This window comes from Muntiacus reevesi, chromosome 7 (genome assembly GCF_963930625.1).
Source record: "Muntiacus reevesi chromosome 7, mMunRee1.1, whole genome shotgun sequence".
NCBI lineage: Eukaryota > Metazoa > Chordata > Mammalia > Artiodactyla > Cervidae > Muntiacus > Muntiacus reevesi.
The window spans coordinates 59,230,493-59,246,096 of record NC_089255.1 but is presented as its reverse complement, the minus strand read 5'-3'; the positions used below and the strand labels follow the sequence as shown (position 1 = coordinate 59,246,096).

General features: G+C 40.3%; 1 protein-coding gene across 8 annotated transcripts in view; it reads right to left on the bottom strand.

Annotated features, from left to right (window-relative positions):
• The window catches only part of CEP152 (centrosomal protein 152), a 98,356-nt gene extending 89,579 nt beyond the window's left edge, over positions 1-8,777 (bottom strand). For all 8 annotated transcript variants that reach the window (XM_065941275.1, XM_065941277.1, XM_065941273.1 and 5 more), the window contains exons 1-2: positions 8,649-8,777; positions 2,623-2,716 (exon numbers count right to left, since the gene is read on the bottom strand). In XM_065941275.1, coding sequence (XP_065797347.1) covers positions 2,623-2,709 — 87 coding nt within the window. In that variant the 5' untranslated portion in view covers positions 2,710-2,716; positions 8,649-8,777. The remainder of the gene's footprint in view (positions 1-2,622; positions 2,717-8,648) is intronic.
• Between the last annotated feature and the right edge of the window lie 6,827 nt (positions 8,778-15,604).

The following is a 15,604-nucleotide window of genomic DNA, read 5'->3' as shown; positions in this document are numbered from 1 at the left end:
TTGCTGAAATTCTAACCTCTGATCTCACTTCTTCCCTAGCAGCTATTTTTTAAAAAGGTAAAATACTTATTAATAAATATGAAACACTTTTTATTAACATCTGGATAACAGCTAACATTCATTAGCATATGGATAACATTTATTATCCATAGTAATCACGTTAGAGTCAAAGTTAACTAGCTATTTTCTTCTACTGTGCTTGAAACAATCACTCTCAAATACTTAACCTCTTAAGATCATCTTTTCCTCTGGAAATTCCCTACTCCAGCACATAATCTATCAAAGAATGATCCCAATGGCTATCTTCTATATCATCTAGAATTAACTGTCTCCTTAATCAATACAGCGTTTAAAACTTTCACCACACAATACGCCTGGTAGTAAGTTCTCTCTAATATCCTACCCACCATTTCTGATGAAAAAAATCACCTGTCAGGATTATTTTTTCTCTTCTTTAAAGTCTAGTATAATAATTACTCAAACTGATCCTCTCAAGAATCCCAGTAGCTAAATTCCAGTGAACTTACCCAAGGCCATCACGGTCATGAAAACCTCATGCTGTGAGTTTAAAAAGTAACAGAAAACCCTCAACCCCATCTCTGCCACGACAATAGTTGTGAAGGCCCCTATCAAAATCTGGAAACCCTGGCAAGGGTCACAAACTCCAATGCCCTCGGTGACTTGGCAGAGAATTTACAAGAGTGAAGCTAGTGGGTTCAAGGGCACAAGTCCATGTTTTGTTTTGTTTTGTTTGGGGGTTGGGGTGGGGGCACCATGGCCAGCTGGAATGGGAGAGCCACTGCTCAGCTCCAGCCCACCTATGACTATGTGCAGACACAGGCCACATGCAGCCTATCTCAAGACAGGCCAGATTCTCTGGACTGCTGCATGAAATTTTCCAATCTTTAAATTTAGATTCAATTTTTCAAAAACACTGTGTAAACAAACAATACATGTGTATAGAGAAAATCCACCAAGCTGCCAGCTTTGTCTCTACCCTAATGCTATTGCCAGCCATGCAGGCAAGTGACCCCATTCATTGCTTCCAATTAATACAAATGGTCCATGGTAACTACTACAAATTATTTTACATATTGGGAAATGGGTCATATCATGGAAGCAATCTAAGTATACACTGACAGATGAATGGTTAAAGAAGATTTACACAATGGTATATATACGCAATGGAATATGGGCCATAAAAAAGAATGAAACAATGCCATTTGCAACAACATGGATGGACCTAGAGATTATCATACTAAGTGAAGCAAGTCAGACGGTAAAAGACAAACATAATATTGCTTATATGTGGAAGCTAAAAAAATGATACAAAGGAATTTACAAAACAGAAAAAGACCCACAGACATAGAAAACAAACTTATGTTTACCAAAGGGGAAAGGTGAAGAGGAATAAATGAGGAGTTTGGGATTAACATATATACACTACTATATGTAAAAACAATAACCAAACAGGGGCCTCTTGAATAACACAGGGAACTATGTTCAATATCTTATAATAACCTACAAAGAAAAAAGAATCTAAAAAAGAATCTAAGTATCTAAAAAGAGAAACAAATCACTTTGCCATACACCTGAAACTAACACAACATTGTAAGTCAACTATAATGAATAAAAAATTTTAAAAAACACTTGAAAGAAAAAAGGAAAATGGGTCCTATCAACATTCAGTACAAAAACCTGTTGTTACAGTCAATCAAGAAATCTGATTCAAACTAAAAACAATCATCACAATCAAACTGATTCCCACCGGCTGCTACTATTCCTACTGGGCCAAGAATTCCACTAAACACACTTACTCCTTTTCTCCTTAAATCTATTCACCCAACAGAGCATTCAGAAAGATCTTTCAAATATATAATCGGACATCACTTCCCTGCTTAAAATCCTCCACTGGCTTCCCACCACTCCTAGAAAAAAATACAAACATCTTCCCATGACATCCCATGATCTGGCACCTCTTCACCTGCCTCCACCACTAACCCCTTGCTCATACAATCCCACCACCACAGCCTTCTGGCTATTTCAAAGATATGGAGGTTTCTCTTCTCAATTTCCAGGCTTAACACTTATATCTTGGCCTAGAGTACTCCTTTTGGGCTTCGGTATCTCTGCTTCATCTCATGACTCAAAGCTCAGCTCAAACATTTCCTCCTCCAAGGACCTTCCCCAACCAATTCCCAGCCGGTTGCCTTAATATCACTATATTTTATTTCCCTATCATTTATCAGTGCTAAATTATCACTCACACAAATTACTTTATTTGCTTGTTTATTATTTGCCTCCACTAGGATGTGGAATACCTGAGGCAAAGAATCTTGCTGACTTGCCCATGCAAGTATATCTCTGCCTCCAAGATCAACCACTACCTCCTAAATGAAAAGATCTTAAAGAATCTAACCATTTAACTGATGGCATCATACACAGTTGTGTTTTATTCTTGTCTCAAAAAAAGGAAGCCTTCCACTCATTTACCATTTAAAATGCCAATCAAGTTTCAGGGTAGGGGAAAAGACCTTTGAAATGACACAAAATGATATAATTTTGGTTAGAATATAAAACTGTTTAAGATCGGGCTTAGAATTCTTCTTCTGAATAACTTACCTCTTTCTCCCTTTCATAGTCTTCTTTGTCAAATTCTTCGTCTTCATTTTGTGTCTGCAGGGCCACACTGCCAAAGTCTAGTGACATGGTCCTCCTGCAGGAACAAAAAGATGCTTAGTTTTTAAACAGCCCACAAAAACTACTGTAGAGCAAACTACATGAGATGCTGTACACAAAAAGACAGATGCAGCCGGGGAGAAGCTATATGTAACTCACACATGACAAGTGATCAGTATTCCAAATATCAATATAAAGAGAGTTCTTACAAATTAAACCATGATTCACAGAAAATAGGTATTATAACAGAAATTCATAAAAAGATGAAAAAATGCCAAAAGCTAATAAACCTATGACTAGATCTTTCTTCTGGTCTGGAAAGCATAACTCAAAACAGTAAGATTTTTGTCAACACACAAAAATAATAATAAACCACAAACATGCCCAAACAGAAAAATTTTAAGAATACACTCAAAGTTTCTAATTTGATGTATTAAATATGACACAGGTAGCATCCACCACAATTTGTTTCATTCTTTTTTAAATATTTATTTGGTTGTGCTAGCTGTGGCATGTGGGATCTAGTTCCCTGACCAGGGATCGAACCCGAGCCCCCTGCAGTGGGAGCATGGAATCTTAACCAGTGGACCACCAGGGAAGTTCTTATTTCATCTTTTGAATATCACCAATACAAATGTCATGTTTTTCAGAAAGAGAGCCACTATATGCTGTGTTAATGATTGCTACTCAAAAAACATTTACAACCTGGCAAACTCCACAGTGCACACAACAAAAATGTGTTAAATGTCCTGCTCTTAAGCTTGATCAAATCAGATTCTAGCAAAAAGTAGTCAGGAAAAACATGAATGAAGGATGTGAAGCTATACCACTGTCCAAAAGCAACAGCAAGTGTTCCCTGGAGAATGGTCACTGCTGTGGCAGCAGGAGATGGGTTTTCAAGTACTTATGGTCAAAAGACGGCTGATGGTTTAAACAATACTTAGGGATCCTGACAGTCCACAGAACCTACCCAGAATTTCAAAGCTCCAAGGCATCCTGACAAAAAAGCAGGCAGGCGTCATCAATTAACACGGCCTAACACTGCCCTCGATTCAGTCCACTCCTGTGTGTGCCAGTGAAACGCACTTTGATGTGAGCCTGGGCCACAGCTCATGGACTGCACTTTTCAGGCTCTAAACTGTCATTAAATTGACAGTGAAATGAGAAGCACAGACCCGGCAATCCAAATACATTTTACCATGAAGAACTTAGCTCCTGCCTGTTAACAGTCGAGGACTAAGATCACAAACTTTTATGTAAGCCATGTAAGCTACTTTTATGTAGCTCTACAGCAAAAGCTGTTCCACTTCATCGGATTAAAGGTGCCCTTGATTGTATAACACAGCTTCATTTATACTGCTAAGCAAAAGATGTGGCCAATTAAATTACAACAAATCATTAATTTGAAAACGAGGTCCAACTTTGCAGATTCTAAAATGTGAAAAGAAGGGAACTCCCTGGCAGTCCAGGAGTGAGGACTCAGTGCTTCCACTGCTGTGACCCAGGTTCAATTCCTGGTCAAGGAACTAAGATCCTGTCAGCCATGGGGAGCAGCCTTTAAAAAAAAAACGTGAAAAGAAAATGTGCATAATAGAATAGATGAAATATGATTTTACAGATGAACACAAATACAAATTTCAACAGTGATAATTCCCATAAGTCAAATTTTGTTTGTTTTTCAAGGACTGAATTGTGTCTCTTGGCCAAGCTCTAATTTGTGGTTCAACTTCTTTACTCCTCTCCTCTCTGGTCCCTACAACCACCCCATTCATTTCAACTTTAGGTATTCAAACTCCTTATGTCAACAAACCCTTCCAGCCTCTGCTTCTTAGACTAGACCTGCTCCTGTGCCAGGGCACCATGGAGGGAGGGACAAGCACCCTTCTTCACTGAGAGGGAAGAGAGATACGTGGGGAATCTCAAGCTGGTCTCCACTCAGCGGCCAGGAACCCTCTGTATACCAGCAGAAGATGGAGACCTGAATACGGAGAAGAGGCTAGAATGTAGCTGAAGCGGTGAGGGGAAAACACGCACACAAGCTCAAGTCTCTAGGGATTTTTCACTACTTCAGGTGAACATCAAGTTCATTAAAGACAGTAGAAATATTATAGATAACAGATAATGAAATATTATAGATAATACATAATGAAAAGTACAACCCCCTTTAGATCCTGGCACCTTAAAAGAAATGCAGTTAAGCTGGACCTTAAAGACTGAATTGTCCAGACAGATATAATCTTTCCTGCTTCTAATTTTTATGATATTTTCCACCTTTTCCTGAATTTTATACTTAAAGCCAGAATACAAAATTTGGATTAACTTCTCTTTTGTTAGGTAAAAGGAGAGAGGGTTTTGTTTTGGGGGGGGGTTTTTTGCCCTTCACTAACCTGCCATCAACTCCTGTTGAATACTGAAAAAGAACATTGAGATTTACATGAGCCTGTTGCTAAATATAGCTATTTAAAAAAAAAAAAAACTACTTTTTCTCAAATAGTAATAGATAACAGTGAATTCTACAAGGTCTTTCTAAGTGAAGAAAATGTAAAAGGCACAAGTGTCTTTTTTTGAATGGTGTTTTAAATCCAAACCATATCATAAAGAAGAAATTTTTAAAACTATCTGAAAGAACAAAATCTCTCTCCACTGGGGAAGAAAAGGTACAAATTAGCTTTCCTTCTGAAAAGCACAAACTGTCAGAGACCATAAGAAACTGCTTTAGGCATAAAAGTATATTTGATAAACTTACTTAGGCATTAAAAAAAACTTACTAAAAAGATAATCAGTGTTTTAATTAAAATGTAAAATAAAAGCTAGTGTGTTTCTTGTGCATATTAAACATATACTAATTACTTCTACCAGAGGAGTTAATATTCAGAACAATAAAAGAAGTTGCTTTAAAAAAAATAGCAAGATAATAAATTCAGAAGCCATAAAAAGGAAAAACTTGACAGAAACTTAACCAGAAAAAAAAAAACAAAAAAAAAACCATATACATATATATATATATGTATACATATATATATATATTCACAAAGATAAAATAATAATAATGAGAAAAATACTTGCAAAACGTAAGACAAACTACCAAAATACAATTCTCACAAAGAAATGAGAAAAAGGACTTCCCTGGTGGTAACAGTGGATAAGGACCTGCCTGCCCATGCAGGGCACATGGGTTCAATCCCTGGTCCAGGAAGATCCCACATGCCGCCAAGCAACTAAACCCATGTGCCACAACTACTGAAGCCTGAGCTCTGCAACAGGAGGACCCCCGCAACTAGAGAAAGTCCGCGCATAGCAGCGAAGACCCAGCACAGACAAAAAAGAAATCAGACAACTCAGTTTAAAATGTACAACCGATGAAATACGACACTCAACCACTAAATTGGAAAACTTCGATAACACCTAGTGGTGGCTATTTTAGAGGAAACAGGCATCCTCATGAATTGCTGATGAAAGTGTGAATTGGGGACACCACCTTGAAAACTATCAATATATCAAAAGAGCACTTGCCCTAGTAAAAGTACTTCTGAATAAATTTGGCAACAGTGTGTCACTAATAAAAACAATGAAGTATTTCTCTACACATTAATCATTTTAAAAATCAAGATGCAGAGTAAGTGAACAGTACTTTTTTTTTAGTAGCAAGCTACTTAATACTTTCTTCTTAGATAACTTCTTTTCTGAAACTATTACCAAGGCTGTTCTGTCATATGTCCCACTTAGTACTCATTTTGTTGTCCCTAGTTGTTTTCTTTTCCCTCCTTGCAATGACAAAGATCAATAGATGTTCAATTGCATGAAACATTAAAAAGCAAAAGCAGCATTGTTTTTGCCTCATCTTATAGGCACTCTAAAGGCAGAATTATTAAAATGTATCTCTCCCACACTTTGCACAAGTGAGGCACCCAACCAATATTTATTTTTCTTTTACAAGTTAACTTTTTGTACTATTTTTTTTCATTTTTATTGGAATATAGTTGCTAAAAAGCAGAGATATTACTGTGCCAACAAAGGTCCGTCTAGTCAAGGCTATGGTTTTTCCAGTGGTCACATATGGATGTGAGAGTTGGACTGTGAAGAAAGCAGAGCACCAAAAAAATTGATGCTTTTGAACTGTGGTATTGGAGAAGACTCTTGAGAGTCCCTTGGACTGCAAGGAGATCCAACCAGTCCATCCTAAAGGAGATCAGTCCTTGGTGTTGATTGGAAGGACTGACGCTGAAGCTGAAACTCCAATACTTTGGCCACCTCATGCGAAAAGTTGACTCATTGGAAAAGACCCTGATCCTGGGAGGTATTGGGGGGTCAGGAGGAGAAGGGGACGACAAAGGATGAGATGGCTGGATGGCATCACCAACTCGATGGACATGTGTTTGAGTAAACTCCGGGAGTTGGAGATGGACAGAGAGGCCTGGTGTGCTGTGATTCATGGGTCGCAAAGAGCTGGACACGACTGAGCAACTGAACTGAACTGAAGAAGAAAAGAAGGCTAAAAGAAATTTCACAGAAAGAAAGGCTTTAGATTAGAAATAGATCTTAAAGGACACAGTATGGCTGTTAAGTGGTTTAGAAAGAGGGCACTCATTCAAACAACCAGGGGCTAGGTTTTGGCTCGCCTGCTTATCAGCTGTGCAAACTTGCACAACTGGTTCCATTTCTTCATTAATAAAACAGGGTTTTATTTAACAAAAACTGTACTATTTCAAAGATTGGCTATGAGGATTCACAAGATTTGTGTATGTAAAGTGCCCTATACTATGTGTCAATCAATACATTTTAGTTTTGTTTTTTATATAACATGTTACTGATGAATACAAGTCTGCCAGCTACAAAAGATGTTAAACAAACCGACAGCACTCAGTCTATCTGAGAAAAGGTGAGTGTGCCCTGTGTGTGAAACTGTCCTTCAAATAATGCAACTTTTTCTGGGATAAAAATAACACTTTCTTCAAGATGCCCCCCAATCCTGTTGCTTCATGAGTTTAGTTACTCTGGCACTTTTTGTCTTTATTTCTTGTACTTTTCTTATGGCTTCAATTTCAACTCATTTAGTTGAGTGCATTCACATGTAGGAAGTGCATATACATTGTCTCAGCATCTGAAGAATATGGCAAAATTCAAGTTAAATCAGACTCAAGTTCGTGGCTGTAAGACAGAAAAGGCTAAGTGCCACAAAAGTGGTTTTTAAGTGCCCTAGGGGGAAGGAAATGCTACTTACTTGCTTATATGCTAGCTTCCTTTCAAGAATGGAAACAGCCAGAGAACATTAGTCTGTTTCAGACTTGCAACATACTAGGCTTAGGAGGCCTGTTTTATTCATTCAGCAATTACTTGCAAGCACAGTTCAAGATCACAAAGTTCATCAGGACTTGGTGTAAGGAAAAAAAGCAGACATAAAGGCAAATGACAATAATCTGTGATCAGTACTAAGAACAACAGCTTGAACAAAAGCATTCAGGGTGCCCAGAGGATGCTGCCAGTAGGGATCCACAGGCTGAACGAAGAATAAGCCAAGTCCTTACCAAGGAACTCCGTTTGGCTTCAACTATGGCACAACAAACAGGTACCGCGAGACCGAAGCACCACGGAGCCCAAGATGCCTGGGGCTGCTGACTTGGGCTGCCAGGTCACCTGCACTCGGTCAACACACGTGTACAGAGCACCCACTGTGAGCCAGGCACAGCGCCGGGTAACCACGGCGGGTGTCCCCAGGGCAGGGGCTCAGGGTTACCCTAGCAGTCTGGAGGAGGCGAGGATGCTTCCCAAACGTCACTCCTAAGTAGGAACCTGAGATCTGGCTAACACTTCAAAGTCAAAGGCGGAGCTCCGCCACCCGCAAGCAATCCACCACCCCGGGATTTGTGGGGGGGAGGAGATCAGTCCTCCGAGAAGCCTCAACCAGGACCCCAAGGACCCCGCACCTCCTCCTATCCCAGCCCCAAACCCAGCCAGGAAGCGAAACTCACCGGAGGGCACGGATGCTGTCACAGCGGTGACACTCAAGCTCCCGAGGAACACCACCTTCTAGCAAATACCTCACCTCGGCTCTAACCCGCTAGCGTCTTCCTACTCACAACCGAACCCACTGAGCCCCGAGGCCATTGAGGAGCAGCCGCTTCCTTCAATCGCAGTCTAGACGCGGGCCTGGTGGGCGGGGCTATGCCGACTCGGGGCGGGGCATAGAAGCGGAAGTCTCCGCCTTTTTCAAGCTAGATTGAGAAGTCCGCCCGCAGTTGCAAATACTACACGGCTGTTTAAAAGCGGGCGCCAGAGGTGGCGGGAAGTTCCTCCTGTGTACCTATTGGTGGATTCCTGAGCCAATTATGAAAGTGTTGACTCTAGAGAGGGCGGGCTTATCAGTTACTTAGAGACGCCCAAGCACCTGGTCTTCATTGGCGCCGAGAAACCGGTCTCGCCATAACTCCTTGCCCCTCACTTCACCATTGGTGCAGTGTCCCGCGCCCACTACGCTCCCCAAGCCTGAATTCCAGTTCTCAGTTGCAACACACAGAATCCCTCACTTTCCCCAACCTTAAGAGATTTTTCGCCTTTACCCGATTCTCTAAGGTGATGGGTGCCTGCTTCCCCATCACTTTAATAGCCTGAGTCTTCTTGCTTAATAGGTCCCGCTTTGTTTGAATGTGTGTTTCTTTACTGATGAAATGACTTATTTTCCACGTTTATTTACTACCTGAATTTCCTCGAGTGTGAATGTTCTTGTCACTTAGATATTGTTGTTCAGTCGCCAAGTCATGTCTGACTCTGCAGCACGCCAGGTATCCTTGTTAACCTGTTCTTTTCTTTTTTTTTTTTAATTTATTTAATTGGAGGCTAATTACCTTACAGTATTGTAGTGGGTTTTGCCATACATTGACATGAATCAGCCATGGGTGTACATGTGTTCCCCATCCTGAACCCCCCCTCCCTCCCTGTCCCATCCCTCAGGGTCATCCCGGTGCACCCTATCTCATCCATGGAACCTGGACTGGCAACCTATTCACATATGGTAATATACATGTTTCAATGCTATTCTCTCCAATCATCCCACCCTCACCTTCTCCCACAGAGTCCAAAAGTCTGTTCTTTACATCTGGGTCTCTTTTGCTGTCTCACATATAGGGTCATTGTTACCATCTTTCTAAATTCCATATATATGCGTTAGTATACTGTATTAGTGTTTTTCTTTCTAACTTCACTCTGTATAATAGGCTCCAGTTTCATCCACCTCATTAGAACTGATTCAGATGTGTTCTTTCTAATAGCTGAGTAATATTCCATTGTGTATATATACCACAGCTTTCTTATCCATTCGTCTGCCTATGGACATCTAGGTTGCTTCTATGTCCTAGCTGTTGTAAACAGTGCTGTGATGAACATTAGGGTACATGTGTCTCTTTCAATTCTTAACCTGTTCTTTTAAGACCATACAGCCCAGTGTGCAGTAAAGCTCTCTACTATGTCTAACCTCCTGCCGTAAATGGTTCCAGTGAATTATCAAGGAGGGAGCTAGTAGCAGCAGATTCACACATCCTTTTAACCCTTTCCCATATATACTAGTATGGAGTAAAAGGACTGTTAAAGGTTGCTCATAACCAGACTAGGTGCCTCTTGCTACCTCCACCATCCCACCCCTGGATGCCTATACTGACCCCTGTAACCCAAGCATAAGGGTCTGGCACATAATAGGTACTTAACCCATAGCAACAGGTGAATGAAATCTCTGGTCAGGCTGCCCCTGATTCCCAGAGTGGTATTGTTTTGCTTATTTCTTTCACCTCTACTGAGTTGCCCACTCCGCCCCCCCCTACTCAATCTTCAAGATAGAGTACCTCCTCTGAAGTCTTTCATGACACATGCTTCCCTTCCTTGGTAGAAATGATCTTTCTCCACTCTGGACACAATGTACATCTCTTACTATAATCCTTAATATCTAATATAGTCAGTTGCTATGTGATTGTTTCACTAAGTCCAACAATATCTAAAGGCACTATTTGCTTTGTGGCCCCTGGTAGGCAATCAAAACAAATTTGATTAATGAGTAAATGAATGAACAAATAAAATGAAGGCTTTTTGTTTCAGAAAAAGCAAATAAAAGGCATTCGGGTAAATGGCAGTTGTCGAAATCTGAGCCAAGGTGTGTAAGAACTAGGCTTACGGGCTTTCCGTGTCTCACCACAGTCCATCAGCAAGGTGCTTGTAATGTCCCAAGTTAAGGGTTAAGATGAAATGTTACAGCAAGAATGCTAAGGGATCCCTATCCATAAATAGCTGTTTCTTAGATGGAAGGGAAAAAAAAAAGATGTTAAGGGAGAGAAGCACATGAAGGGACAGTGTTTTTTATCCCTTACATAGCGCTTTACGCATTGGTAACTTCGTTTACAGACACTAACTCATTTTTCCTCACAACAATCCTGTGAGGGGCTAGTACAGGTTTTAGGATACTGTTTAACAGTAGAAGAGGAGAAGGAAATACCAACCCACTCCAGTACTCTTGCCTGGAGAATCCCATGGATGGAGGAGCCTGGTAGGCTACAGTCCATGGGGTCGCAAAGAGTCGGACACGACTGAGCAATTTCACTTCACTAACAATAGAAGAAACTGACCAAAAAAATAATAATAAAGTGCTTGTTCAAGGTTACACAGTTCATGTGAAACAGAGACAGAATTTGAATCCAACTCCTTTATCCTAAAATCCAGATCTCATCACTATATATAAAAGTGAAACTTAAGCACTTAAATCACAAAAGATGAAAAACAAAGAATAAGTCAGAGCTCCTTGCCTCTAAAAATGGATTTGAGTGGAGTTATGGACATATTATGGGCTTCCCAGGTGGTAAAGAACTGGGTTAACTGGTAAAGCTGGTGGTAAAGAACCCGCCTGCCAATGCCAGAGTCATTAAGAGATGAAGGTTGGATCCCTGGGTTAGGATGATCCCCCGAAGGAGGGCATGGCAACCCACTCCAATATACCTGCCTAGAGAACCCCATGGACAGAGGAGACTGGTGGGCTGTAGTCCAAAGGGTCACACAGAGTCAGACACGAATGAGGCGACTTAGCATGGACACGCGCAGGGACGTATTATAATCAACACTATTTTCCTGACTGTCTATCATGTTTAATTCCTGGTCTATGTGCTTGAATATAAAATGGGAGGCATGACCCCAGCCCCCCTCCATACTCTGAGGTGCAAGATGCTTATATAAAAAGACCAGTGATAACACACAAAAAAGTAGTTTACTACATGCAATATGAGTAGATAGTACTAATCTGGGGAAAAGTAAGCATATAAGGAAGGATCTCTCAGGGAAAGTTCCTGGCATAAGAGGAAGAGTTAACAGGCAAGCTGGTTGTAAGAGTGGTTGCAATAGGAAGGGTTCAGTTCAGTTCAGTCGCTCAGTCATGTCCGACTCTTTGCAACCCCATGAGCCACAACACGCCAGGCCTCCCTGTCCATCACCAGCTCCCGGTAGTCAGTACAAATAAAAGATTCTTGTATTTAAAGGTAAGACTGGAGAAATAGGCTGAAATAAGATAGCCAAAGGAAGAGTGTAAAGTGTGGACAAATAAAACAGGCATGCTACAGAGTTAAGATGTGGTAAGGCACAAGGAATGCATTTAACATGTCCAGAGAAACACAAGCACACAGAGGCATTCTGGGGTAATAAAGACAAACATGAAGAAAGAGAGAAAAAACTCCAGGGGCCTCAAATGGTTCAAAGATTATTTATAGAATGTTGGCTGTTTTGGGTCAAATGTTGGGTCAAATGCCTTGCATTCTGACACACCTGTGAGCTGGGAGGAACTCTACCAAACTCCTTTACATTTCAAGGGGAAACGACTGTTGTGATGTGGTCCCTCTGATTCAGATCATTTAGGAAGGTGCAGCTAAGTCATCATTCCTTCCTATTTCCTACCTTCTCTTTGGTGTCAGAGCTATCAGGTCATCCTGTAATAAGTAGTACTATCCTCAAAAGAGCACTGAACTTAAAGAAGATCAAGCTCAAGTTTCAGCTCTCCTACCTACTAGCTTTTGTCCACTATTTAATCCTTCTGTGCCTCAAAGGTCTTATTTGAAAATAGAAGTGGTAATATCTACTTTGCAGAATTGTAACAAGGATGAAATAAGATTGTGTGAAACAGCTTCTCAAATGTAGAAACACTATTCAACAGGGTTATTTGAGGAATATCAGATTTTTATTTGTAGTATCACATATTCAAGAGTATTTTTTGAGCATCCATTAATCTTTCCTTATTAAGCAGCTTATCACGGAATCTACGCCTGCTCTCAGCCACTATTACCTCCCCACCACTCCAAGACCTGGCCATACCTGACTGGGTCAAAGGTGAGCACCAGACCCAAGCTGAGCCAATCATATTTCCTTCCCAGACAACAGAAATAAAACTCCATGAAACTGAGTCAGGTTTGTAACCCTACAGAAGAGAAGCAGATTTTTATTACACTTTCTGTATTTTACGGGAAATGTATCACTTCCATAACTGTGTCACGGTATATAGTGCAAACTCAAAACTGATCATGAATTTCTGCCACTCAGAGCCATGGATCTGCCTGGTTCCTGCACTTTGTGAAGCCTGACAGGTCATCTTTTCCTTGGTTCTGTGATAATCTGAACCTTAAAATATCTTGACTTGAGCAAGCTTGGTCATATAGAGTTTGAACAGTGTTCCCCCGAGTTTCATGCCCACTCAGAACTTGTAGATTAAAAAGAAGTACGAAAACAAGATTATAAAAATGGTGTCTTATATGCCTACATAACATGTTCAATGGATATTAACAAAATGCAACATAATGATACCATTTATAAGAAATTATAGGATTTGTTAAAAATGTTAATGTATTTGAGCACTTAGATATTATTGTCCAGTAATGGGATACAAATTTAAAGTTATTTGATATTCTATCTTAGGTCAGGTTCCCAGAAGTAAACTTTGGGATGAAAATTTGAGTGCAAATGATTTACTAAGGAAGGGCTTCCCAGAGAAAGCGGTTAGGGACTGAGGAAGCTGGACAGGGCAGGGGAGGAAGCCAGGCAGGGGTGTGCCCGCAGGAGCAGTGCTCGCCCCAGCCCCGACCCCCTAGGGAGCTCTAGCGCGTAATCAGGGTGGGGTAATGGCTGAGTTCTTCTGCTCCTGCACCAGGGAAGGGAAGAGGAAGCCCAGAAGCACTTCTGGCTCTGGGTAACCCAAAGCAGCTCGCCTCACCTGAGGTTGTCCTTGGAAGGAACAGAGTCACTTGTGCAGGCAGTTAGGAGCAAAACACATAGAAATGGCTCAGCAGATCTGAGGGGTTCTGGACAGTCCATGGCTGCCATTCTCTGATCTTATTAATGTGTCTCTGGAGAAGATACCAAACATTTACATTTGAGTAGGAAATGGAGGTGGTCTCATGCAGCTCAGCCAAATGATCCCTCCCAGTCCTAGAATGATGGGACCTAGGACTACCAAGATGATCCAACCACTATGTTCTGTGGATTCAGTATATTCAGTGAATTGGCCAAGGGTTAAAGTGGCAATCTTCCTACAATCTCTTGCCATATCTTTTACTCCCAAACTATTTTTTTTTTTTACTTAAACTTTTTATTTTGAGAAAATCATAGAGTCATATGCATTTGTAAGAAATAATACAGGGAGATCTCCTATAAGCTTTATCCAGCTTCCACCAATGATAATATCTCACAAAACAGTAGTATAATAAGACAGCCAAGATATCCACACTGTTACAGTCAAGATTCAAAACAATTCCATCATACAAGGACTCCTCATGTTGCCTTTTCCAACTGTGTCTACTTTCCTCTCTCCTACTGACTCCATTTCTATACTTTCATAAAAACATTTCAAGAATGTTATGTAAATGTAACTCTATGGTACTTAACTTTTGGGGATTAGTTTTTTCTTGCTCTGCCTAAATCTCTACAGATCATCTAAGTGGTTATGTGTATCAGCATCTCATTCCTTCTCACTATTGAGTATTGTTCCATGAATGACAGTTTGTGTAATATTTACACAGCTTTATAGTTGTGTAAAGTCCTACCATCTGGGACTTTTCCAGTTGTAGGTCATTAAAAACAAAGCTAATATGAACATTCCTGTACAAATTTTTGTGGGACCATGAGTTTTTATTTCTGTATGACCAATGCCATGGAGTACAATTTATTGGGTTGAATGTAAGTTCCATGTTTAGTTTTTTAATAAACTACCAAACTGCTTTCCAAAGTGGCTGTACTGTTTTACATTCTCACCAGGAATGCACACGTGATCTACTTTCTTTTCATCCTAGCCAACACGGTGTTGTCATTATTTTTCACTTACTCATTTTGTTATGTGTGTAGTAAGATCTCATTGTGATTTTAACCTGCATTTCCCTACTAGCTAAGGTACATCTGGAAGTTCTAAATTCATGTACTGCTGAAGCCTAGCTTTGAGCATAACATTGCTAGCGTGTGAATAAGACCAACTGAAATAAGGCAACTTCACATGCTTCTTGTCATCCGTGTATCTTCAGTGAAATGTCTATGCATTTTTTTGCCCATTTTCTAATTAGGATTTTTACTGTTGACTTTTTTGAGTTTTATGTATTCTAGATATGTGGTTTGAAAATATTTCCTCCCAATCCATAGCTTGTCCTTTATCCTCTTAACAGAACTTTCAGAGAGCAAAAATGTGTACTTTTGATGAAGTGCACATAACAGTTTTCCCTTTAATGGATCATGTCTAAGGACTCATATCCTCAAGATTTTCCTCTGTGTTCTTTTTTCCTAAAAGTTATCATGGTTTTACATGTTACAGTTAAGTCCATAATCCATATGAGTTAATACTTACATAAAGTTGTGAGCTTCTTTCTTACGCCTACAGATGTACTGTTGCTCTAGCATCATTTGCTGAAAGGCTATCCTTTGCCCACAG